Source organism: Pongo abelii, chromosome 20 (genome assembly GCF_028885655.2).
Source record: "Pongo abelii isolate AG06213 chromosome 20, NHGRI_mPonAbe1-v2.0_pri, whole genome shotgun sequence".
Lineage (NCBI taxonomy): Eukaryota > Metazoa > Chordata > Mammalia > Primates > Hominidae > Pongo > Pongo abelii.
The window spans coordinates 4,819,664-4,845,964 of NC_072005.2; the positions used below are offsets into that span (position 1 = coordinate 4,819,664).

The window sequence follows — 26,301 nt, forward strand, 5'->3', positions numbered from 1 at the left end:
CACCGCACCCAGCCAATTTTTGTTATTTTTAGTAGAGACAGGGTTTCACCATCTTGGCCAGGCTTGTCTTGAACTCCTGACCTCATGATCCACCCACCTCACTCAGCCTCCCAAAGTGCTGGGATTACAGGCGTGAGCTACCACGCCCGGCTGACATTTCTCTTTATGCTTGCATCTCCCCCATTGGATAGGAAGTCCCTCCAGGGTGAGACCTTGTCTAAGTGAACTTTGTGCCCACCAATGTCTGCGTGACCCAGGCAGGATCTGGCTCAGCCAGGAGTGGGGGTGGGGGTGGAATCAATAAAAGTTTGTTGAATGACTTAATGACCTCTGAGAATGTATCATTTTGCAAAAGGGAAACTGAGGCCTTTTGCACTCTAGCAGTTATTCCTGGCACCTGATTTGCATGTGGGCTGGTACCTGAAAGGGAGGGACATTGAATCATAGGAGGGGCTAGGAAGTACCCATTCTCTAGCCTGGCAGGCCTGATTTCTTGTCTTGGCTGTATCTTGCATTATTTTATGTGATAGGTTTTGTGGGCATTGGCCTCTTGTTTCCCTAAGTCAAGCTCGTCCAACCCCTGACCCACGGGCCACATGTGGCCCAGGATGGAATATGGCTCAACACAAATTTGTAAACTTTCTTTCTTTTTTTTTTTTTTTGAGACAGAGTCTTGCTCAGTCGCCCAGGCTGGAGTGCAGTGGTGCGATCTCGGCTCACTGCAAGCTCCGCCTCCTGGGTTCACGCCATTCTCCTGCCTCAGCCTCCCGAGTAGCTGGGACTACAGGCACGTGCCACCACGCCCGGCTAACTTTTTTTTTTGTATTTTTAGTAGAGACAGGGTTTCACCATGTTAGTCAGGATGGTCTCCATCTCCTGACCTCGTGATCCACCCGCCTTAGCCTCCCAAAGTGCTGGGATTACGGGTGTGAGCCACCGCACCCGGCAACAAATTTGTAAACTTCCTTAAAACGTTGTGAGATTTTTTTGCATTTTTTTTTTTTTTTTAGCTCATCAGGTATTGTTAGTGTTAGTGTATTTTATTATTTATTTATTTATTTATTTAATTTTGAGATGGAGTTTTGCTCTTGTTGCTCAGGCTGGAGTGCAGTGGTACAATGTCGGCTCACTGTAACCTCTGCCTCCTAGGTTCAGGCAATTCTCCTGCCTCAGCCTCCCGAGTAGCTGGGATTATAGGCACGTGCCACCACATCCGGCTAATTTTTGTATTTTTAGTAGAGACAGGGTTTCACCGCGTTAGCCAGGCTAGTCTTGATCTCCTGACCTCGGTGATCCACCTGCCTTGGCCTCCCAAGTTCTGGAATTACAGGTGTGAGCCACTGTGCCCGGCCAGTGTTAGTGTATTTTATGTGTGGCCCAAGACAATTCTTCTTCCAGTGTGGCCCAGGGAAGCCAAAAGATTGGACACCCCTGCTCTAAGTGACTTGTGAGCTTTTTTTCTGAGATGCCTGGAATAGTTTGTTACTCATGTTTTTAAATGATTAACTTGAGCAATTATTACTATTTTTTGAGACAGAGTCTTGTTCTGTCACCCAGGCTGGAGTGCAGTGGCGCAAGCATGGCTCACTGCAGCCTTGATCTTCTGGGCTCAAGAGGTCCTCCTGCATCAGTGTCCTGAGTAGCTGGGACTACAGGTGCACACCACCATGCCTGGCTAATTTATTTTTATTTTTTGTAGAGAAAGGTTCTCACTACGTTGCCCAAGCTGGTCTCAAACTCCCAGGCGCGAGATCAGCCTTCCTCGGCCTCTCAAAGTGCTGGGTTTGCAGGTGTGAGCCACTGCACCCAGCTGGACAATTAACCTGAGCTAATTTGAGAAATTTTGATTTTCTCAAGATGACTAGGGAACTGGAGCCCTCAATCAACAGCCCTCAGTATCTTTTCTGCAGGGAGAGCTAGATACCTCCTCTGTGACACTTAACTTCCATTATCCAAGGTGCTTGGGCTGTGCCCCTCACCATGTGTACATGAAAAATTCATTCCCGGCTGATCACAGTGGCTCATGCCTGTAATCCCAGCACTTTGGGAGGTCCAGGCGGGCAGATCACCTAAGGTCAGGAGTTCGAGACCAGCCTGGCCAACGTGGTGAAACCCCATCTCTACTAAAAATACAAAAATTAGCCGGACATGGTGGTGCGGACCTCTAGTTCTCGCTACTGGGGAGGCTGAGGCAGAAGAATTGGTTGAACCCAGGAGGCGGAGGTTGCAGAGAGCCAAGATCATACCATTGCACTGCAGGCTGGGCACCAAAGCAAGACTCCATCTCAAAAAGAAAAAGAAAAAAAGAAAAAGAAAAATGTATTCCCTCTTTCAGCCACGTTGAGTTTTGGCAACAGCGCTATAAGCAGATGATGTGTTCTGATAGAAATAGGCTAGGTTCCTGCAGCAGGTGCTGTCATTTTGGAAGAGCTCAAGCCATCTCACACCCTCAGGTGGGCCTGGTCATACCTGTGGTGTGGGTTCTACCTGGCTGATGGCTGAGGGTCTAGAATTGTGTGCAGTAGCGTTGATCGTGTACTGAGGTTGGAGACAGTGAACAGCATCATCTGGACATCGTGGATTAGAATGCAGGAGCTTCCCAAGGCTGCTATGACAAAGGACCACAAACTCAGTGGCTGCAAACCACACATTTATTTAGTTGATAGAGTCTTGCTCTGTCACCCAGGTGGGAGTAAACTGGCTCGATCTTGGCTCACTGCAACCTCCGTCTCCTGGGTTCAAGTGATTCTCCTGCCTCAATCTCCTGAGTAGCTAGGATTATAGGCACACACCACTCTGCCCAGCTAATTTTTTTTTTTTTTGAGACAGTCTCGCTCTGTTGCCCAGGCTGGAGTGCAGTGGCACGATCTCTGCTCACTGGAACCTCCGCCTCCCGGGTTCAAGCAATTCTCTGCCTCAGCTTCCCGAGTAGCTGGGATTACAGGCACCCGCCACCACACCTGGCTAATTTTTGTATTTTTAGTAGAGACGGGGTTTCACCATGTTGACCAGGCTAGTCTGGCGACTCCTGACCTCCAGTTATCTGCCTGCCTCGGCCTCCCAAAGTGCTAGGATTACAGGTGTGAGCCACCGCGCCCGGCCCACACATTTATCATTTTAGTTTGGGAGGTCAGAAGTCTGAAATAAATTTTAGGGGCAGGGTGGGTTCTAGGAGTCTTTCTTGCTTTTTCTAGCCACCAGAGGCTGCCCATCTTCCTTGCCTCTTGGCCTGATCTTTTTTTTTTTTTTTTTTTTGAGACTGAGTTTTGCTTTTGTTGCTCAGGCTGGAGTGCAATGGCGCAATCTTGGCTCACCGCAACCTCTGCCTCCTGGGTTCAAGCGATTCTCCTGCCTCAGCCTCCTGAGTAGCTGGGATGACAAGCATGTGCCACCACGCCAGGCTAATTGTGTATTTTCAGTAGAAACGGGTTTTCTCCATGTTAGTCAGGCTGGTCTCGAACTCCTGACCTCAGGTGATCTGCCTGCCTTGGCCTCCCAAAGTGCTGGGATTACAGGTGTGAGCCAACGCGCCCGGCCCTTGGCCTGATCATTGTAAAGCCTGCTTCCACTTTCCCATCTCCTTTGACTTTGACCTTTTTGTATCCCTCTTTCACTTATTAGGACCTTTTAAGGACATTGTGCCCACCTGGATCACCCAGGAGACGCTCCCCAACTCAAAATCATTAACTGAATCACACCTGCAAAGTTGCAAAGTCCTTTTAGCTGTGTAAGGCAGTGTATTCACAGATCCTGGGGGCGAGGACGTGGGGTTCTAGAGACGCACATCTTCAGGGGCCATGATCTGTCTCCTATATTAGGGACATAGTAGAAATACCACTGACCAGATAGAGGAGACTTAATAGAGTGACGAAGAAACTGTAAAAAGCTCAGTGAGAACTCAACGTTTCTCTGCTCACAGCTCTCAAGAGAAAGACCAAAGTCCTCCCCGGTGGCCTTCAAGGTATTATATATCACCCCTCTGACCTCAACTCCCCCTCCCCTTTGCTCAGTGGGCCCCAACCACAGCAGCCCCTTCCTGCTCCCTGGACACCTCTAAGCCTTTTCCGGCCTCTGGGTTTGACTTTCCCTCCTAGACCCATCTGTCCTTGGAGTCTCATCTCCGATTCCAGCTCAAATGTCATCTTCTCCGAGAGGCCCACCGCAGTGGCCCCAGTGAGAGAGTATCCTCTCTCCCTGTCTCCCACCACATGGCTGCTGGCCACTCTCCTATAAGGAATCATCTGAAATTATCTGCTTTAGTTATTCATTTTTTTGCCTGTCTCCCCCAGATAGGAATTTTCCCTCCCTGAGACCACCAACTGGGTCTGCCATGTACACCGCTGGTTTCTGCAGCTCTGAGCAACCTGTCTGGCTGCTTTGTAGGTGCCCAGCACAGGTCACTCCTGTGCCCGCCAGGACTGGTCAGAGTGGAATAGACAGAGCGGAGGGGGCAGGGCAGCCCTGCCCGCCTGGACAGCCTGGAGAAGGCGGGAAAACGAGGCGGGAAAAGACAGCAAACAAGCCCTGCGGGTGGGTAGAGTGGGGAGCCCTGGCAGGCCCTGACGCCAGGCAGTGGGGCTTGGGGCGATCAGGCGAGCCATTAGGGTGCAGGTGGTCTCCTGGGGCCCCCCACATTCCCTCGCAGTATTTACACATTTATTCTGGCCTTCTTAGACCTACTGGTCAATGCGTGCGAGTGGGGGGCTGTGAACGGACTTGGACTTAAAGAGGTCAGGGGTTCTGTACCCTGGGGGTCCCCAAGGCTCCTGGGGGGGGTCCACGTGCGGGGGGTGACCAGGGCCTGCCACGCAGCCCCTTTGCACGCTGGGCGCGCCCAGCAGAGCGCGCAGGGCTGGGCGGAGCCGTGGCCCGCTAGGCGGAGGCGCCGTGGACAGAGGCGGGGGCGCCCCCCACCCTCTTTCTCGCTTCCCGCCACTGCGTCGGCCAATCAGGAGGCAGGCGCCCGCCCCCGGCACGGCCTCCTGCGGCCCCGCAACTCCCAAATGCCGAGTTTTCGCGGGAAAAAAATCAGAGCAGCTGGCAGCGCGGCGGGCAGCGTTTGCCGAGCGGGCGCTCCGGGTCGCACGCAAGTCCGCGCGGGGTCCGGACCACGCAAGCGGCTTCATCGCCATCCCCAGCCGGGCCAGGCGCGCAGGCAGACAAGCTGTTCGCGGCGACCGGAGAGGTGAGCGGGCGGGCCGGGTCGGGGTGCCAGCCCGGGCCGGGCGCACGGGGCTCGGGAACTTTGCAAAACTTTCCCGCGCGGCCAGCCCGGGCGCACGCGTGTCCCGCACTCTGTCCCGGGATCCAGGGCCTCCCCTTCCGCCTAACCCTCGGGAGTCGCTCCCCGGCACACACCCGGCTGGAGCCGGGACCAGCGCTGCGTCCCTGGAGCCCGGCGGGGGGTCGAGCGCGCCGGGTGGGGGAGGGCCCGGCGAGCCGCCGGGGAGGATGTCAGGCTCCGCGCCTGCGCGCGGGGTGCCCCGCGATTCAATTGTCGCGCCCGAGCCCGATTTCGCGCGCCCTGAGTTCCCCGGGCGCATCTGGGCCAATGGGGAGCGAGCGGGGCGGGGCGGCCGGCTGCTGCGGAGCCAATAAGAGGCGGCTCAAGTGAAGGGGGGCGGGACTTGACGAGCGGGGGCCCCCTCTGTAGTCCCAGCGGCGGGGGTGGGCGTGGGCTCGCTGGCGAGACCCGCGCGGGCCGGTGGGAGTGCGGGAGGGACGCCGAGGGTCCAGGGTTTGGAGGGGCGCGAGCTGCCGGGGGTTAGAGGTCGAGGTGAGTCGCGGGGCGCGCGCGCGCGCGGGTGGCCGGGACGGGGCGGCCGGTTACCATGGCCACCGCGGGGCGGGCCCGGTCGCGCACGCGCGCGGGGGGGGCGGCAAGGAGGGGGGGGCGCGGGCACCGAGGGGTCCCGGGGTCCGAGGATCTCGGGTGGGGTTTTTCCCTCTCAGTAGCACTTGGTTGAGTTCCCCCGGGACTTCTGAAGTTCCGGCCCGCGCTGGACTTCTGGGATTCCCTCTTCCGTAAATAGGAATCCGAGGAATGAATGAATGAATGAATGAATGAATAAACGAACCAACTCGGCCACTTGGCCGGGGCCTCCTTCCTCCTCTGGTCATGGGGGAAGGAGGGATGGGTTGGACCTTTTGCTTTCCTTTCAATTCCCTCTTTTCATTCTCCTTCCTCCTCAATCTTCAACACTTGGGTAGTCGTTAATGCCTTAAGTCCTTAATTTCCTGTGTCTGGCCCTGGCCGGGGTCTGGCTGTATAGGAGGACTGGGAGGGCATCCTGGGAGTTTCCTGGTGTCCACAGGCCGGACAAAAGCAACCCGACTCCTTAGAGCATGGCATGGCTTAGAGGTGCTGGTAAAACTGATTGGGGTCTTTGCTGTCCCTCCCCTCAGCGCCGACACCATGTGGATCCAGGTCCGGACCATGGACGGGAGGCAGACCCACACGGTGGACTCGCTGTCCAGGCTGACCAAGGTGGAGGAGCTGAGGCGGAAGATCCAGGAGCTGTTCCACGTGGAGCCAGGCCTGCAGAGGCTGTTCTACAGGGGCAAACAGGTACACCCGCCGCCAGCACCTTTGTTCTATGCCTGGTCCAGGCCCCGCGCCTCTGCAGCCACCAGCCGATACTTTCTCCCTCCCACCTCCCCCCACAACCTCGTCCGGTCCCACTTCACCTCTCCCGGAAGGAGAAGTCCACAGAAACCTCAAATGCCTGCGAGAGGAAGGAACAAAGGGAGGACTCACAGATTGACACGCTGGGCTGGCGGCTGGCCCTCGAATCTATAGGGTCTGGGCTTTTAAACTTCTTTTTTCAAAGCTCCCCCTCAAAATAATGGCTAGAGAAAGAAGTTTTGGAGGTGGCCGATGGAAGGCTGAGAAATTTTCGAGAAAGGGCCCAGGACCGTCTGGTAGCTAGGACGGAGGGGGACCAGGTTTTCTTTTTTAAACATCCACCATCAATTGCTCACAGCCTGTACCGGTTAAGCATCAGACCCTGAGAGTGTTTTTTTCTAAAAATTTGGATTAGCTTATTCAGAGTCTGGAGATGGTGCTTGCTAATCAGGAATTTCCGCCACTCTGAGCCTGCTGTGCTGCGGCTGCTGGTGACCTGGGGCGTGTGGTCCCCGAGGGGTCCACCGGCCCTCGTCTCTTTCTCTATTCTTTGTCCAGCCCCTCGTTGCATTTAAAATGTCCCTGTTTGATTTCATAGCTGCCACGTTTGGGGCGCTCCCTCCATTGGCACCTGGGGATGGAGGTGCTACTTTGGTTGGTGTTTTTGTGGGGGACTGTGGGACCTACTGTGAGTGGGGTTTCCCAGCAGGATGAGACAGTGTGATCGAAGGTGTAGGTCCCGTCTGCTGGAGTTGGTTGGACCGTGGGGACGGGCGTAGACTACCGGAACTGGATTAAAAGTCCTCAGTTGAGCTGCGTGTACCCCACTGTGTTGTTGTTGGATTTTGAACCGGGTACTGCTGCCATCTGGTGTCTAGGTTGGAAAATAAACACCGCTCCTGGCCAGGGGTTTTTGGGGGCCGGGAGGATCATGCCTGCTCACTCCAGATGAGACCTGATGATTAATTTCTCCGGCTTGCGTGCCATAGGAGACCTTCATTAGCCCTCTTCCCGTAAGAGACGTGATGACTTGAGTCTTAAGAATCTGAGTTAACCCGCCCTGCCCCGGGAGGAGGCGATCTGGAGAACTTGGGGAGTTGACGGTGCAAGCCGCGTGCGTGCAAAGAGGCAGGGCCGGGCTCGACAGAGGAGCTCCGCCTGGCGCTCTCTTCCTCCCTCCTCCTACGAGGCGTGCTCCCTTTGTGGCATCCAAACTGATTTTGATTTGCCACTCAGCCTATTGGGTCAGCACAGAAGGCTTCATTTCACAAAGAGTTTCTGAAGCCTGCAAGGACCTTCTAAGTTCACAGCGTAGGTCAATGGCGGGTTGGACTCTGGAGGAGATAATGCTGAGTATCCACTCTATGCCAGCCAGTGAGCTAGCATTTTAACTTTTGCATTTCAACCGTGCAGGAATGGGAAAACACCTAGACACACCTGCTATGTAGATTTCACCATCGGTATTCTGACGTATTAGGTTTATCTTGAAGCGCTCTGTGTCTTTCTCTCTGCCCGCCAATCCATCTTTTTAGGATGTATTTCAAAGTAAGTTGCAGACACCAGTCCACCTTTCCCCTAATTACTGCAGCACACCATCAGTAACTAGAGCTCAGTATTTGTTTTTGGTTCTGTTTTCATTGATTTTTGTTGTTGTCGTTGTTGCTCCTATTTGAGACAGGATCTCACTCTGCCCAGGCTGTGGTGCAGTGGCACGATCACAGCTCACTATAGCCTCAGCTTCCTGGGCTCAAGCAATCCTCCAGCCTCAGCCTCCCAAGTAGCTAGGACTATAGGCATGCACCACCATGCCTGGCCAGTTTTTGTATCTTTTGTAGAGATGGGGTCTTATTATGTTGCCCAGGGTGGTCTCCTGGGCTCAAGTGACCCTCCTGCCTTGGCCTCCCAAAGTGTTGGGGTTACAGGCGTGAGCTACAGTGCCTGACCTAAAAACTTTGTCTATAGTGAAATAGATGTTAAACAGACTGAATAATTTTGACAAATGTCTACATCCATGCAACCCAAAACCCCTATCTCCCCTCATTTGTAACATAATACTTGAGTCATACAATAGTGTCTGTCACATTTCTAAGTTTAGTGTGACAATGACAGGAACACTTATGTTAATTAGACATGTACATTGTACTTTTTTTTTTTTTTTTTGAGATGGAGTTTCATTCTTGTTGCCCAGGCTGGAGTGCAGTGGCTCGATCTGGGCTCACTGCAACCTTCACCTCCCAAGTTCAAGTGATCCTCCTGCCTCAGCCTCCCAAGTAGCTGGGATTACAGTCACCCACCACCACGCCTGATTAATTTTTTGTATTTTTAGTAGAGACGGAGTTTCACCATGTTGGCCAGGCTGGTCTCGAACTCCTGACCTCAGGTGATCCACCTACCTCTGTCTCCCAAAGTGCTGGGATTACAGGTGTGAACCACTGCGCCCAGCCACGTACATTGTGCTTTTAATTGTCAGGATGTTGGCAGTGATGACACCTGGACCTAGCCCTGCCGGAACTCACCTGAACTGAACAGGGAGCTGGGATTGGAACCTGGGATTTTGGTTTCTGAGACTGGGCTCTCAACACTGAATTTCATCTCCCAGGTCAGCTCTGGTAGTTATGAAAAGATTCCATATTCCTATGTAACCTTCATAACTGCCTCTTAGTTCCCTTACCCTGTGGCTGTTTCCCATGCAGTAGCTTTTTTTTTTTTTTTTTTTTTTTCTGAGACGGAGTTTCGCTCTTATTGCCCAAGGTGGAGCGCAATGGCGTGATCTCGGCTTACCTCAACCTCCGCCTCCTGGGTTCCAGCGATTCTTCTGCCTCAGCCTCCTGAGTAGCTGGGATTACAGGTGTGCGCCACCATGCCCGGCTAATTTTTCTTGTATTTTTAGTAGAGATGGGGTTTCTCCATGTTGGTCAGGCTGATCTCGAACTCCCAACCTCAGGTGATTCACCCTCCCCCCCTCCCCCTTGGCCTCCCAAAGTGCTGGGATTACAGGTGTGAGCCGTTGCGCCCGGCCCCCATGCAGTAGCTTTTAAGAGATCGTGTCGTTGCTTCTGTCTTCCGGGCCACAGAGAGGTGATGCAATTTCCCCACTTGCATGGCTGGGAAAGTGAGCTGGCAGCAGGGAGGTTTGGACAGTGGCGGGAAAGCGGGACAGAGGCGCACAGCAGCACCTCCCAGAGTGTGAAGTCTGCAGGCACCCAGGCTGACGTGATAGAAAGCAACACAGTTCCTGGTGGGTGCAAATGGGCCGTTGTCCTTATAGAATGTTCTAGAGTGTTCACAGTCCTTTTTTTTCCCTGTTTAAAGAAACCTGGCCTAGCAGCCCAAGGTCTGCAGTGAAGTTGATGGAGACCCCAGAGCAGAACAGAGTTGTGTCTGTCTTGGAATATGGAGGATCTCGTGGTGGTCTCACTTGGGCTGAATAGGGTGACAGTGATGTTGCTTGATGGGCGGGAACGCAGGGAGCTGATCGAGGGCAGTGACTTTGGGCAGATGGCCCAGCCTAGGCAACGGGAGAGGCATCTGCGGCCCCCTACTCCTCAATCTTTTTTGTGGCTGCACATCAAAATAACAATAGCTGTCTTTTGCGGCACCTTTAACCTGCTCAGGTACAACACTCTGCACTGTACATAATCTTTTCAGCATCCCTGGCCAGCGACTCGCCAGCTCCCACATCGTCTTATTTTAGACAGGGCTAATACCCACCACGCTGCAGTGTGGTGCGAATTCAATGAGGTTATGGATTTGAAGGGCAGAGTGAGCCCTGTGCCAGGCTCACAATGAAAGTGAAATAAATCTCTTAGCACAGGGCCTCTCCCGCTCTGCACTGTGGATGTTTGGGGCCAGGTCATCCTCTGGCTGGGACCGTCCTGGGCACTGCAGGGTGCTGAGCAGCGTCCCTGGCCCCCACCCACTCCATGCCAGAGCATCCTGCCCTACCAGTCATGACAACCACAAATATCCCCAGAGACTTCCATGCCTCAAAGGCAGGATTAAGGTCAGTCTGATGCCTCAGTTGAAATGGTGGCCCAGGAATGGCCTTGCAAGGGTCACTTGTCACAGTGATGCCTCAGGTGTCCCCACTGGACGGCCCCCTTACAGAGACCTGCCCTTCTGGCTGCAAGAGGGAGGGTCCCCACCACCAGCTCCCACCCACTATGGCATCCCTCCCCCAGGAGGGCCCCCTGGTAGAGGGCACGGCCTCTGTTAGGATTACTCACCACTGCTGTTGTGGCCCCAAAGCAGCTGTAGACGATCTGTAAACGGGTGGGCGTGGCTTTGTTCCAATAAAACTTGATTTATAAAAACAGGTATGGCTGGGCCCAGTGGCTCATGGTTGTAATCCCGGCACTTTGGGAGGCCACGGCAGGTGGATCACCTGAGGTTAGGAGTTCTAGAACAGCCTGCCAACATGGTGAAACCCCGTCTCTACTAAAAATACAAAAATTAGCCAGACGTGATGGCGCATGTCTGTAGTCCCACTTAGGAGGCTGAGGCAGGAGAATCGCTTGAACCTGGGAGGTGGAGGTTGCAGTGAGCTGAGATCCCACCACTGTACTCCAGCCTGGGCGACAGAGCAAGACTCCGTCTCAAAAAAAACAAAAAACAAAACCAAAACAAAATAAGTGCAGGCTAGAATTGTCCCCGTGGACATAGTTGTCAATTAGATTGCATACTTTAATCCAGCCTCAGTTGGTGTGTCCGGGTTTTCTGGCTAGGAAGAATGCTGCTGTGGAGTGTGCTGGAGCAGATCCTTATGTGCGCTGTGTTGGAGTCTTTCCAGGTCAGGGGTTCTCAAACGGATTTCAGGACCCTTTACATCTTCCAGAATGATCCAATAGCCCCAGGAGCCTGTGTCTGTGTGGATTATGTCTGTCGGTTGTTACTGTGTTAGAAATTGAGGCCAGGCATGGTAGCTCACACCTGTAATCCCAGCAGTTTGGGAGGCTGAGGCGAGGATCGCTTGAGGTTGGGAGTTCGAGACCAGCCTGGGCCATGTAGCAAGACCCTGTCTCTACAAAAAATGAAAATTAGCCGGGCATGGTGGTGCATGCCTGTAGTCCTAGCTACTCGGGAGGCCAACGTGGGAGGATCACTTGAGCCTGGAAGGTTGAGGCTGCAGTGAGCCGAGATTGTACCACTGTATTCCAGCCTGGGAGACAGAGTGAGACTTTGTCTCAAAAGAAAACAACGACAACAAAAAAAACCCAAATAAGTTGAAAGCTGAGAAATTCAGAGCACAAGAAGACAAGCGCGCCCCCTCTTCTAGCTGTCAACCTGGCGGAGCCGTCCCTGGTGACGCAGCCTCCAAAGGCCTCCATGTGCCCTCCTGAGACCGCAAGAGGGAAGGTGGCAGCGACAGTGATCATGGTGTCTTTGTGGCGGTCGTGTTGACCTCACTGACCCCCGAAGTGCCGCTCTAGGGTCTGTCCTCAGCGGTGACCCGGCTGGGTCGAAGGGCAGAGTTCCGCTGTCACTAGCCCACACCCGTCCTGTGTGCCGTCCACGCCACCGCCGCCCCCCTTCTTGTGGGTTCTGGCTTCTCCGTGTCTAGGATCCTCCTGCATCAGTTTTTCCTTCCTCCCTTCGTCTGTCTGTCTTGCCCGCACCTGAGGTTGTTGCAGAGGCGCTGAGACGAGCCAGCAGGAGCTGTGGCTGCCGCTCTGGAAGGCAGAGCAGTTTCTCATTTCCTTCCTCCCAGGTCCCGTCAGGCCCCTGCAGGCACTCTCTCTTCCGGCTGGAGGTCCCTCTTGATTCGAGGCTTACATGGTCTTTGCTGAGCTCCTAAACATCTGGTTTCTATCCCCGAAGTTGGAGAACCACCGCTCCCCAAACCTGGTGGCATTTGTTATCTGCCCTGCTGTGCTGCTAGGCAGCATTCAGCACCCTGAAAGAGAGCCGCTGAATGTTGCACGAGGGATAGGAAGTGGGCAGCTCCAGGGGGGTGGGGTGCAGTGAGCTTTTAGTCTTAAGTTTTTGTTTTTTTTTTTCTTTTTTATAGAGATGGGTTCTCGCTATTTTCACCAGGCTGGTCTTGAACCCCTGGCCTCTAGTGATCCTCCCATCTTGACTTCCCAAAGTGCTGGGTTTACAGGCATGAGTCACCACGCTCGGCCCTTTGTCTAAGTTTTCAAAAGGAATCAGCAAACTTAGTTATCAAGTTGTATATGTATTTATCTGGACTTTTTTTTTTTTTTTGCCTTTAAGGGAGACAGGGTCCACAAGGCCGGGCACGGTGGCTCACGCCTGTAATCCCAGCACTTTGGGAGGCCGAGGCAGGCGGATCACGAGGTCAAGAGATCGAGACCATCCTGGCCAACATGGTGAAACCCTATCTTTACTAAAAATACAAAAATTAGCTGGGGATGGTGGTGCACGTCTGTAGTCCCAGCTACTTGGGAGGCTGAGGCAGGAGAATTGCTGGAACCCAGGAGGTGGAAGTTGCAGTGGGCCGAGATCACGCCACTGCACTCCAGCTTGGCAACAAAGCGAGACTCCGTCTCAAAAAAAAGAGACAAGGTCTTGCTGTCACCCTGGCTGGAGTGCAGCAGCGCGATCATGGCTCACTGCAACCTGTTTTCTAGGCTCAAGCAATCCTCCTACCTCAGCCTCCCGAGTAGCTGGGACTACAGGTGCCTGCCACCATACCCAATATTTAAATTTTTATTAATTGAACAAACTTTTTTGCAGAGACAGGGTCTTGCCTGGTATCAAACTCCTGGGCTCAAGTGATCACCTGCCTCAGCCCTCTGAGTAGTACAAGCAGGAGCTATTGGGCCTGGCCTAGCTTTTATACAATGCTCATGTTACAAAATTCCAAATGTCCAAAAAGCAAGGAGAATATCTTCCACTCTGCCTTGACCTTCAGTTTCCCCCCTGTAGTAGCCTGTCTGCTTCCAGAAGTGCTTGAACATGTGTGCGTTTGCTATGGGTTTTTTTTGTTTTTTTTGTTTTGTTTTGTTTTGTTTTTGAGATGGAGTCTCACTCTGTTGCCCAAGCTGGAGTGCAATGGCGTGATCTTGGCTCACTGCAACCTCCACCTCCCAGGTTCAAGTGATTCTCCTGCCTCAGCCTCCCAAGTAGCCGGGGTTACAGGTGCACAACATCATGTCCGGCTAATTTTTTTGTATTTTTAGTAGAGACGGGGTTTCACCACGTTGGCCAGGTTGGTCTCAAACTCCTAACCTCAGGTGATCCACCCACCTTGGCCTCCCAAAGTGCTGGGATTACAGGTATGAGCCACTGTGCCTGGCCTGTTTTTTTTTTTTTTTTTTTTTGAGACAGAGTCTCGCTCTGTCGCCAGGCTGGAGTGCGTTGGCTTGATGTCAGCTCACTGCAACCTTCGCCTCCCTGGTTCAAGCAATTCTGCGTCAGCCTCCCAAGTAGCTGGGACTACAGGCATGCGCCACCATGCCTGGCTAATTTTGTATTTTTAGTAGAGACGAGGTTTCTCCATATTGGTCAGGCTGGTCTCTAACTCCTGACCTCCAGTTATCTGCCTGCCTCGGCCTCCCAAAGTGCTGGGATTACAGGAGTGAGCCACCGTGCCTGGCTGGTTTTTTTTTTTTTTTTTTTTTTTTAGACAGGGTCTTGCTCTGTTGCCCAGGCTGGAGTACAGTGGCACAATCTTAGCTCACTGCAGCCTTGAATTCCTGAGCTCAAGTGATCCTCCTGCCTCAGCCTCCCAAGTAGCAGGGACTATAGGCTGTATACCACTATACCTGGCTGATTTTAAACATTTTTATAGAGATGGGTTCTTGCCATGTTACCCAGGCTGGTCTTGAACTCCTAGCCTCAAATGATCATTCTGCCTCAGCTTCCCAAGGTGCTGGGATTATAGACCTGAGCCACTGCTCCTGACCTCATTTTTTTTTTTTTTTTTTTTTTTTTTTTGAGACAGGGTCAGTGTCTCCTAGGCTGGAGTGCAGTGGTGCAATCTCGACTCACTGCAACCCCCGCCTTTTGGGCTCAAGCAATCCTCCCACCACAGCCTTCCAGGTAGTTAGGACTAGAGGTAAATTTTGTAGTGATGGGTTTTGCCATGTTGCCCGGGTGATCTTCAACTCCTGGACTCAAGTGATCCTCCCGTCTTGGCCTCCCAAATCATACCTGGGATTATAGGCGTGAGCCACTGCACACAGCCCCATTTGAACTTTTTTTTTTTTCTGAGGTGGAGTCTCTCTCTCTCACCCAGGCTGGAGTGCAGTGGCGTGGTCACGGCTCACTGCAAGCTCCACCTCCCGGGTTCACGCCATTCTCCTGCCTCAGCCTCCCGAGTAGCTGGGACTACAGGTGCCCGCCACCTCACCCAGCTAATTTTTTGTATTCTTAGTAGAGACGGAGTTTCACTGTGTTAGCCAGGATGGTCTCGATCCCCTGACCTCATGATCCGCCCGCCTCGGCCTCCCAAAGTGCTGGGATTACAGGTGTGAGCCACCGCCCCTGGCCCATTTTATCTTTTCTGATAATGATTTTCCTTTTGCCAAAAACGGCAAGTGGGTTTTAGATTAAGTCACTCCTTTCACCAGGCACAGTAGCAGACCTTGAGTTAGGGCCACGGTGGTATCATTTAATAGGGACATTTAACTTCACTAGGTTCAATGATAAGAGACTTTACAAATTTCCATAATGGTAAATCTTTTGTCATTTAAATTATTATTATTTTTTTTTTTGAGACAGAGTTTTGCTCTTGTTGCCCAAGCTGGAGTGCAGTGGTGTGATCTCAGCTCACCGCACCCTCCACCTCCCGGATTCAAGCGATTCTCCTGCCTCAGCCTCCCGAGTAGCTGGGATTACAGGCACCCACCACCACGCCTGGCTAATTTTGTATTTTTAGTAGAGACGGAGTTTCTCCATGTTGGTCAGGCTGGTCTTGAACGCCTGACCTCGGGTGATCCGTCTGCCTTGGACTCCCAAGGTGCTGGGATTACAGGCATGAGCCACCGCACCTGGCCAATCATTTAAATTATTAATGAAGAATAAAAAGAGGCTGGGCGCAGCGGCTCATGCTTGTAATTTCAGCACTTTGGGAGGCCGAGGTGGGCAGATCACCTGAGGTCAGGAGTTAGAGATCAGCCTGGCTAATATGGTGAAACCTCGTCTCTACCAAAGATACAAAAATTAGCTGGGTATGCTGGCACGCGCCTGTACTCTCAGCCATTCGGGAGGCTGAGGCGGGAAGGTTGCTTGAACCCGGAAGATGGAGGTTGCGGTGAGCTGAGATTGCGCCACTGCAGTTCAGCCTGGGTGACAGTGAGACTCTGTCTCAAAAAAAAAAAAAAAAAGAAGTCCCACGTAGCCATCACCCTCTGCAGTAGTCATCTGCTGTGTCTGATCTTGTTCACTTTGGTTCACTTTGCTCGTTTCTACCTCACTCACTTACCTCTACCTGACTGGATTGTTTAAGAGAAGGCATCTTGCTGTGTTGCTCAGGGTGGAGCACAGTGGCTATTCACAGATGTGATCATTTTGCATGACAACCTCAAACTCCTGGGCTCACGTGACCCTCCGGCCTCAGTCTCCCAAGCAGCTGGGACTACAGATGTGAGCCACCGTACCGGCTCCTACTGGATCATTTTGAAGTGGGTTACAGATGCCATAACTATAACACAGACATCATAGGTACAGGAATTTCAATGCATCTTTCCCAGTGGCTCATAAATCACGCAGTTAGAAAATTGGTCAGGAGGGCCAGGCTCGGTGGCTCACGCCTGTAATCCCAGCACTTTGGGAGGCCAAGGCGGGTGGATCACGAGGTCAAGAGATCGAAACCATCCTGGCCAACATGGTGAAACCCTGTCTCTACTAAAAATACAAACATGAGCTGGGCGTGGTGGCATGCTCCTGTAGTCCCAGCTACTCGGGAGGCTGAGGCAGGAGAATCGCTTGAACCCAGGAGGCGGAGGTCTCAGTGAGTCAAGATCATACCACTGCACTCCAGCCTGGTGACAGAGTGAGACTCTGTCTCAAAAAAAAAAAAGAAAGAAAATCGGCCAGGATGCCGGGCACGGTGGCTCAGCCCTATAATTCCAGCACTTTGGGAGGCCAAGGCGGGTGGATCAGCTGATCAGCTGAGGTCGGGATTTCGAGACCAGCCTGACCAACATGGAGAAACCCCGTCTCTACTAAAAATACAAAATTAGCCAGGCGTGGTGGCGCATGTCTGTAATCCCAGCTACTCTGGAGGCTGAGGCAGGAGAATTGCTTGAACCTGGGAGGCAGAGGTTGCAGTGAGCCAAGATTACACCACTGCACTCCAGCCTGGGCAACAAGAGCGAAACTCCGTCTCAAAAAACAAACAAAAAAAGAAAGTTGGTCAGGATGCTGGGCACGGTGGCTCAGTCCTATAATCCCAGCACTTTGGGAGGCTGAGTCAGAAGGATCAGTTGAGCCCAGGAATTTGAGACCAGCATGGGCAACATGGAGAAACCCTGTCTGTACAAAAAATACAAAAAACTTTCTGGGCGTGATGGCCCATGCCTGTAGTCCCAGTTACTTGGAGGGGCTGAGGCGGGAGGATTGCTTGAGCCTAGGAGGTCGAGGTTACCGTGAGCCATGGTCGTGCCACTGCACTCCAGCCTGAGCAACAGGGAGAGAGACCCTGTTTTAAGAAGAAAAAGAAAATTGACAAAGATATAGGTGATTTGAACAACACAAGTAACAGGGTTACTGTAATGACGTGGATGGAATCTGAACCCAGCAAGAAAGAAAACACATTCTTCTCAGGCCACAAGGAGGGCTTAGGGAAACTGACCACATACAAGGCAAGTCTTAAAAACTCGATTTTTATTTTTATTTGTATTTATTTATTTATTTATTTATTTATTTGAGACAGGCTCGCTCTGTCGCCTAGGCTGGAGTGCAATGATGCAATTTTGGCTCACTGCCTCCCAGGTTTAAGCGATTCTCCTGCCTTAGCCTCCTGAGTAGCTGGGATTACAGGCGTGCGCCACCACACCCAGCTAATTTTTGTATTTTTAGTAGAGATGGAGTCTCACCATGTTGGCCAGGCTGGTCTTGAACTCCTGATCTCAAGTGATCTGCCTGCCTTGGCCTCCCAAAGTGCTGGGATTACAGGTGTGAGCCACTGGACCTGGCCTTTTGTTTTTTATGTTTTCATTTATTTATTTGTTTTTGAGATGGAGTCTTGCTCTGTTGCCCAGGCTGGGAGTGCAGTAGTGTGATCTCGGCTCACTGCAAACTCTGCCTCCTGGGTTCAAGCAATTCTGCCACAGCCTCCCGAGTAGCTGGGACTACAGGCACCTGTCACCATGCCCGGGTAATTTTTTGTGTTTTTTTTTTTGTAGACATGGGGTTTTGCCATGTTGGCCAGGCTGGTCTCGAACTCCTGACCTCAGGTGATCCACCTGCCCTCGGCCTTCCCAAGTGCTGGGATTACAGGCATGTGCCACCGTGCCTGACCCTTTACAACTTTAGAACAATTACTGCCTTACTGAGCATGTTTTCTCTCACCTGTGGAGTCAGAACTTAACAATAACTAAGCTTCCTCCTTCGCACTTCGGGTTGTGCAAGCTTCCTCCTGCCTGCTTTGGGGCTCTTCTGCAATGTTCCAGAAGCGGCATCAGGAGGCTGCCCAGCCAGCTCGTGAGTTGTGTTCTGGAGTCAGAGCTTTGTGCCAGCCTGGGCCAGGCCCCATCCCCACTTCCTGCCCCATTTGCCCCTGTCTACATCATTGTACCGGGAGACACTTCCTGTCCCTCCTACATAGCCCACGCTAAGCAGGGTGCTTTTATCTACCTCACCTTTCCGATGTGGGAAGGGCCGATGTCATGGAGGGGCAGCTGGTCAGGCCCAGCGAGGGTGGCACAGATGCTGTCCCTAGTAACAGATGAGAGGGGACGGGCTGGGACTGCAGGCCCGGCTCCCTGAGCTGCTCCTGCCGGTCACGGGCTGCCCATTAGCCTGGCCAGGGCCCCTCACTGGATCCCTCCTGGCCGCCCAGTCCACAGCCCTTGCCCCCCCTGCCCACCCACTGCCAGTTCTCATCAGCCCTGCCTCCCTGCTTAACTCTGCCGCCTTGGCCTCCCCTCCTCGGTCTGTCTCCTCCCCGACTTGTCCTCTGTCTGAGTCTGGCAGGATAGAGTCCGACCGTCTGGCCCCCTCCTGGCTCCGTCTGCCCCTCCTGCCACCTCCTGCTGTCCAGGTCACTTGGTTCTTGGCCTGCCTGGCCCCCAGCCACCCTGCTGGCCGCCTACTTTCCAGGCAGCCCCTCGCCCAGGGCTGTGCCTCCGACCTGTCCTCCGTCTTGGGTGGGGCTGGGACTGTATTTTCCATCCTCTGCAGTGGTCTGGTTTCCCTCGTGTGCTGAGGCCCCTCTGCTTGGCTGCCCCTGGCTGCCCCATGCAGCTGAGCCGTGAGCGCGGCCTGTGTGCCCCTCTCCCGCTGGCTGGAGCTCAGGATGCTCACGCTGTTCTGGCAGATATTGCTGCTGCAAACACAGGACGAGCAGCTTCCCCTCTGCGCACGTGGCCTTCGGACACATGTGAGGGCCGCTCTAGCTTGGGTGCTCACTGCGTGTGATTCCACCCCCCAGGGGACACTGAGGGATGTCTGGGGACATTTATGACTTGGGCGTTCCTGGCGTGGAGTGGGTGGAGGCCTGCAGTGCTGATCAGCACCCTGCAGGGCCCAGGACGGCCCCACCCCAGAGAGCGATCCGACCCCAAATGTCAGCTTTGGCAAGAGGGGTGTGCCTGGCCACAGACGTGCTGGCCCAGATGCAGATGAGTGCCCTGTCCATTCCCTCTGAGCGCCATGTGGCTTGTCCCATGCTGCTTTCCCTGCCCCAGTGATACTGGGGGCACTTGACTTCTCTCTTTTTAAGATGGAGTCTCATTCTGTCACCCACGCTGGAGTGCAGTGGTGAGATCCCAGCTCACTGCAACCTCCACCTCCTGGGTTCAAATGATTCTGTTGCCTCAGCCTCTGGAGTATTTGGGATTACACGCACCGACCACCATGCCTGGCTAATTTTTTAATTTATTTTTAATTTTTTTATTTTTTTGAGACGGAGTCTTGCTCTGTCACCCAGGCTGGAGTGCAGTGGTGCGATCTCGGCTCACTGTAAGCTCCGCCTCCCAGGTTCACGCCGTTTTCCTGCCTCAGCCTCCCGAGTAACTGGAACTACAGGCGCCTGCCACCACGCCCGGCTAATTTTTTGTATTTTTAGTAGAGACAGGGTTTCACCGTGTTAGCCAGGATGGTCTCGATCTCCTGACCTCGTGATCCACCCACCTCGGCCTCCCAAAGTGCTGGGATTATAGGCGTGAGCCACTGCGCCCGGCCAATTTTTGTATTTTTAGTAGAGACGGGGTTTGGCGATGTTGCCCAGGCTAGTCTCGACCTCCTGGCCTCAAGTGATCTGCCCACCTCAGCCTCCCAAAATGCTGGGATTACAGAGTAAGCCACTGTGCCCAGCCCCCCTTTTTAAAAAAAATTAATAAACTGTATTTTCTAGAGCACTTCTAGGTTCACAGCAAAATTGAGCAGAAGGTACAGAGTTCCCATAGACCCCCTGCCCCAACAGGCATAGCCGCCCCCACTGTCAGCCTCCCCCATAGAGCAGTGCATTGGTTACAATCGATGGCCCTCTGTGGAGTCATTTTCATCTTTCAGAGTCCACAGTCTACACCAGTGCTTGCCCTTGGTGTTAAGTTTTTGGTTTTTTTTTTTTTTTTTTTTTTTTTTTGAGACGGTGTCTCACTTGTCGCCCAGGCTGGAGTGTAGTGGCGTGATCTCGGCTCACTGCAACCTCTTCCTCCTGGGTTCAAGTGATTCTCCTGCCTCAGCCTCCCGAGTAGCTGGGATTACCGGCACATGCCACCACGCCTGGCTAATTTTTGTATTTTTAGTAGAGACGGGGTTTCACCATGTTGGCCAGGCTGGTCTCAAACTCCTGACCTCAAGTGATCCGCCCGCCTTGGCCTCCCAGAGTGTTGAGATGATGGGCGTGAGCCACTGCGCCTGGCCTGCTTCTTGTTTTAAATAACAACAGTTCACCCAGTTAAAGTGCACAGTTGAGGTCTATTCATAGTTGTGTAATCATCATGGCAGTCTATTTTCGAACATTTTGTCACCTTGAAAGGAAACCTTGAACCCTGTCCCAGCTACTACTCCCTTTTTCTGCGTCTCCTCCCGCACCCCCTGACACCCTGAAATCCCCTTCCTGCCTCCGTGGCTTGGCCTGTCCTGGAAATTTCATAGAAACGGGAGCACGCACTGTGTAGCCTTTTGTGTCTGGTGTTTCTCACTGAGTGTGACGTCCTCAAGGTGCATCCACGCTGTGGCCTGGGTCACAGCCTTGCTCCTTTTCATGGCTGAGTCGTATTTTATTTTGTCTTATATTTTATTTTATTTTTTAAGACAGTCTTGCTCTGTTGCCCGGGCTGGAGTGCAATGGCGCAATCTCTGCTCACTGCAACCTCCGTCTCCCAGGTTCAAGCAATTCTCCGGCCTCAGCCTCTGGAGTAGCTGGGATTACAGGCACCCGCCACCACGCCCAGTTAAGTTTTGTAGTTTTAGTAGAGACAGGGTTTCACCATGTTGACCAGGGTGGTCTCGAACTCCTGACTTCAGGTGATCTGCCCTCCTTGGCCTCCCAGAGTGCTGGGATGATAGGCGTGAGCCACCGTGCCCGGCCTGAGTCATATTTTGACACATGGATGGCCACATTGTGTTGATCTTCTCATCTGTTTTCTTTTCTTCTTTTCTTTCTTTTTTTTTTTTTGAGACAGAGTTTTGCTCTTTTTGCCCAGGCTGGAGTGCAGTGGCGCAATCTCGGCTCACTGCAACCCCCGCCTCCCGGGTGCAAGCAATTGTCCTTTCTCAGCCTCCCGAGTAGCGGGGATTACAGGCGCCCACCACTATGCCCGGCTAATTTTGTATTTTTAGTAGAGACAGGTTTCACCATGTTGGCCAGGCTGGTCTTGAACTCCTGACCTCGTGATCTGCCTGCCTCGGCCTCCCAAAGTGCTGGGATTACAGGCATGAGCCACCGCACCCGGCCTCAATCCCCTCACCTGTTGATGGACACCTGGGTTGCTTCCACCCTGAGGCTGTTGTAAGTGATGCCGTGTGAACCTGCGTGTACAGGTTGACGTGCCTCTTCCTCTCCATCCGTGCCACCTCTCCCCGAAGCCAGCTGCTCTGTGCTGGAGAGCTGGCCCTGAGCCTCCTCCTGGCTCCCAGGCAGTGCCTAGCATGTCACAGGCACTCACTGCTTGCTGGGAGAACAGAGGGGCTGAAGCAGATATTGGTGGGCCCTCGATGTCCACGGTGGGTTTCAGAGCAGCCCTTGAAACCCTTGTAGCTGTAGGTGGGTGTGTACATGTTCAAACGGGTTTTTCTGATCCTGGTGGATCGCTTGCTTGAGCCCCGGAGTTCAAAACCAGGTTGGGCAAAGCAGCAAGACCTCATCTCTTAAAAAAAATTAGCTGGGCATGGGTGATGTATGTCTCTGGTCCCAGCTGCTCAGGAGCCTGAGGCAGGAGGATCGCTTGAGCCCAGCGTTTGAGGCTGCAGTGAGCTACGATTGCACCACTGCCCTCCATCCTTGGCAACAGAGTGAGATCCTTTCTAAAGAGAAAAAAAGGCTGGGCGCAGTGGCTCACGCCTGTAATCCCAGCACTTTGAGAGGTCGAGGCGGGCGGATCACGAGGTCAGGAGATGGAGACCATCCTGGCTAACACGGTGAAACCCCACCTCTACTAAAAATACAAAAAATTAGCTGGGCGTGGTGGCGGGTGCCTGTAATCTCAGCTACTTGGGAGGCTGAGGCAGGAGAATGACGAACCTGGGAGGTGGAGCTTGCAGTGAGCCGAGATCGTGCCACTGCACTCCAGCCTGGGTGACAGAGCAAGACTCCGTCTCAAAAAACAAAACAAAAACAAAACAAAACAAAAAACAGGCCAGGTACTGTGGTTCATGCTGTAATCCCAGCTCTTTGGGAGGCCGAGGTGGGTGGATCCCTTCAGCTCAGGAGTTCAAAACCAGTCTGGCCAACATGGCGAGACCCTGTCTCTACTAAAAATACAAAAATTAGCCGGGTGTGATGGCTTATGCCTATAGTCCCAAGCTACTCAGGAGGCTGAGGCACAAGAATCACTTGAACCTGGGAGGCGGAGATTGCAGTGAGCTGAGATCGCACCACTACACTCCACCCTGGGCGACAGAGTGAGACTCCATCTCAAAAAAAAAAAAAAAAAAAAAAAAAAATTTTCTGGAAAAGATGAGTCAGCCTTTATCAGGTTCTTAGGTTTATGGTGAACAAAGAAAGCCTGCAGAGAAGGGCCTTAGCCTTCGCTGTGACCCCCATGCTGTTTGCATTTGAACAGCCGTCAGGCCTTGGATCCCCAAGGGGCGGAAGGAGGAAGAGCTGACATTCTGTGTATGTCTCCTCCCTTTTCCTAAGGACGCTCCTGAACCAGGGCATTTCTGCCTCTAGGGGACACATGGTGATGTCTGGGGGACATCGGTCGTTGTCATGACTGGTGGAGGCCAGGGCCGCTGCAGTGCCTCTGCAGTGCCCAGGACGGCCCCACTGTCCAGTGCCCAGAGGGGGAGACCCAGCCCATCCCAGAGTGGTCCACCCTAATGTCAGCCATGCTGAGGTCGAGAAACCTGTGTTAATTACATGGAAACCAACCGAGTCCAATCCTGCTTGCACCAGGCATGGGATAAACTCCTGATGGGGCAGACGTGGAAACTAGGGGGACCCCCAGCTTCTGGGATTCACCTCCTCTCTTGCTTCCCACTCAGTGTTGGATTTTAATGTGTGCAGCCTCCTGGGACCTCAGTAGGGCAGAGCATCATGGGATAAGGAGTTTCTTGGGGGCCTGTGGAATCCCTTACCAGGGGGTCTCACCCAGGGTGATTTCACACCCCCCCCACCCCGTACTGGATGATGTCTGGGGACATTTGTGGTTGTCACAAGTATGGGGTGTTCCTGGCATGGAGTAGGTGGAGGTCAGGGATGCTGCTCAGCACCCTGCAGACGGCTCCACCCCAGAGAATGATCCAGGACCTGGCCCCAATGTCTGCAGTGCCGGGGGAGAGGAACTTGTTGCCTTGGGGGCATCTAGATGGCAAACCACCAGGGAGGGGGTCCTTGTTGGGTGTTGGTGGAGTGTGGAGGGGCAGTTTTTGACAAAATGTCTCGGCTTCTCCAGCTGCCAGATAACAGCTCAGGCGATGAGCCCCTCCTCACATACCTGCTGAGTCAGGTGACCTGAGGGGCAGGCTGTGGAGCCGGGACCCAGGGGATGAGGGCATCAGGATAAAAGCGCACAAAGGGCGGGGGAAGCTGAGGGTCAGAGGAGGTGCTCTGGCTGGCAAGATTGGCGCTGGAGCCTTACCCAGGAAGCTCATGGATGTTGGCATGTGCCTCTTGCCGTTCAGGTGGGACAGGGTCTCTCTGTCTCGACACTGGACAGTGGGACCGTCCTGGGCACTGCAGGGTGCCAAGCAGTGTTCCTGGCTTCCACCCACTCCATGCTAGGAGCTTCTCCCAGTGGCGACAACCACAAATGTCCCAGACATGGCCCAGTGTCTCCCGGGGCCTGAATCATGTTTGGTTGAGAACCAGTGACAGAGGTGACACATGTTCACTGTCACAAAAGCTGCCGTAAACATGAAGTATTAGGAAAAACTCCTGAGACCCCCATGTGTACGTGGTGCCCCGTGATGATGTTTTGTGCTTCTGGGTGCGTCCTGCATGTACTGCCAAAAGCCCTCGCTAGAGGGGCCTGAGACCCTGAGGGAAGGGACTGGGGTGCCGCTTGTGAGCGGGACAGCCCCCTGGCATGGCCCAGGTATCATGGCCCTTTACTCTGATGCAGATTGCCCCCCCACGAGGGCTGGGACACAGTGTTTGGTTCACGACTGGTGCCCACAGACGCCCATTCGGCATTTGGTGGCTAAACAGCGTCTGCCTCTGGTGTCTCTGCAGATGGAGGACGGCCATACCCTCTTCGACTACGAGGTCCGCCTGAACGACACCATCCAGCTCCTGGTCCGTCAGAGCCTCGTGCTCCCCCACAGCGCCAAGGAGCGGGACTCCGAGCTCTCCGACACCGACTCCGGCTGCTGCCTGGGCCAGAGTGAGTCGGACAAGTCCTCCACCCACGGCGAGGCGGCCGCCGAGACTGACAGCAGGCCAGCCGACGAGGACATGTGGGATGAGACGGAGTTGGGGCTGTACAAGGTGAGCCTCCTCTCTGCAGCTGCTCTGGGGTTGGATGTTCTCCCGGCCATTCTGGTCTTTGCATACCCAGGGCTCACGGGAGGGGCTTCCCACGCCCCTCTCCAGCTCTGGCTGGGCAGAAATGGCCAAGGGGTGGTTTCCTGCACGTTCCTTGAGGGGAACACGGTACCCTGGGATTCCTTTGTGGACCTCTAGAGCAGAGTCCTGTGTGGGGGCCTGCAGGTGTCTTCTCCGTGAAGCTTGCAGTGGCTGTGACATTTCTGAACTTGCTGCCCCCATGTAAGATCAGGAAATGTCACAGAAAGATCTGGGTTTCCAGCTCTTTCCTTTTTTCTTTTTTTTTTGGCAGGGTCTCACTTTGTTGCCTAGCCTGGGGTGCAGTAGTGTGATCACAGCTCACTGCAGCCTCGAACTCCTGGGCTCAAGTGATCCTCCCACCTCAGCCTCCTGAGTAGCTGACATTATAGGCATGTGCCACCACGCCCAGCTAATTTTATTATTTTTTAATACATGGTCTCATTCTGTCGACCAGGCTGGAGTACAGTGGTGCCATCTCGGCTCACTGCATCCTCCACCTCCTGGGTTCAAGCAATTCTCGTGCCTCAGCCTCGTGAGTAGCTGGGATTACAGGCATGTGCCACCACACCTGGCTAATTTTTGTATTTTTTGTAGAGATGGGATTTCGCCATGTTGGCCAGCTGTGTGGTGTGATCACAGCTCACTGCAGCCTCGAACTCCTGGCCTCAAGTGATCCTCCCTCCTCAGCCTCCCAAAGTGCTGGAATTATAGGTGTCAGCCACCGCACCCATTCTGTTTTATTTTTTAGTAGACACAGAGTCTTACCGTATTGCCCAGGCTAGTCTTGAATTCCAGGGCTCAAGCAATCCACCTGCCTCGGCCTCCCAAAGTGCTGGGATTCCAGGCGTCAGCCACGACGCCCTGCCTGGATTTCCAGCTTCTCTTGACAAATGGGCAGCTCTGGTCTCTCAGGGCCTCCCAGCAGCTGTGGCTGAAGCAGAGCCGCAGGGGCCTTTGTTAAGACAGTCCATGCCCACTGGCCCCGCATCCCCGTCACCCCTGCTGGGGCTGGTTTCTCATGGGCAGCGGTTCCCAGCCGGGGAGGAGAAACCTCGCTGTGGGCGTTCGAGTTTGCACCCTCGTTCCAGAGCATCCCAGTGTCCGAGAACCAAGGTGGTCTCCCGTCAGTTTTCCTCACCCCGTTGGGATGCCAGAGTTCCCTCGTTCCTCACAGGTCAATGAGTACGTCGATGCTCGGGACACGAACATGGGGGCGTGGTTTGAGGCACAGGTGGTCAGGGTGACGCGGAAGGCCCCCTCCCGGGACGAGCCCTGCAGCTCCACGTCCAGCCCGGCGCTGGAGGAGGACGTCATTTACCACGTGAAATACGACGAGTGAGTCACGGCAGGTGGGCGGGCCTGGGTACTCAGG

At 53.7% G+C, this 26,301-nt stretch overlaps 1 protein-coding gene across 3 annotated transcripts in view; it reads left to right on the forward strand.

Annotated features, from left to right (window-relative positions):
- The first annotated feature begins 4,854 nt into the window (after positions 1–4,854).
- The window catches only part of UHRF1 (ubiquitin like with PHD and ring finger domains 1), a 50,953-nt gene continuing 29,506 nt past the window's right edge, over positions 4,855–26,301 (forward strand). Inside the window, exons 1-4 of one of the 3 annotated variants that reach the window (XM_024237711.3) lie at positions 4,855–5,185; positions 6,406–6,568; positions 24,597–24,851; positions 26,104–26,264. In XM_024237711.3, coding sequence (XP_024093479.3) covers positions 5,004–5,185; positions 6,406–6,568; positions 24,597–24,851; positions 26,104–26,264 — 761 coding nt within the window. In that variant the 5' untranslated portion in view covers positions 4,855–5,003. Of the gene's footprint in view, positions 5,186–5,670; positions 5,777–5,863; positions 6,025–6,405; positions 6,569–24,596; positions 24,852–26,103; positions 26,265–26,301 lie in introns of those variants that run through there. The other 2 variants (XM_024237712.3, XM_024237713.3) reach the window with 2 other exon arrangements.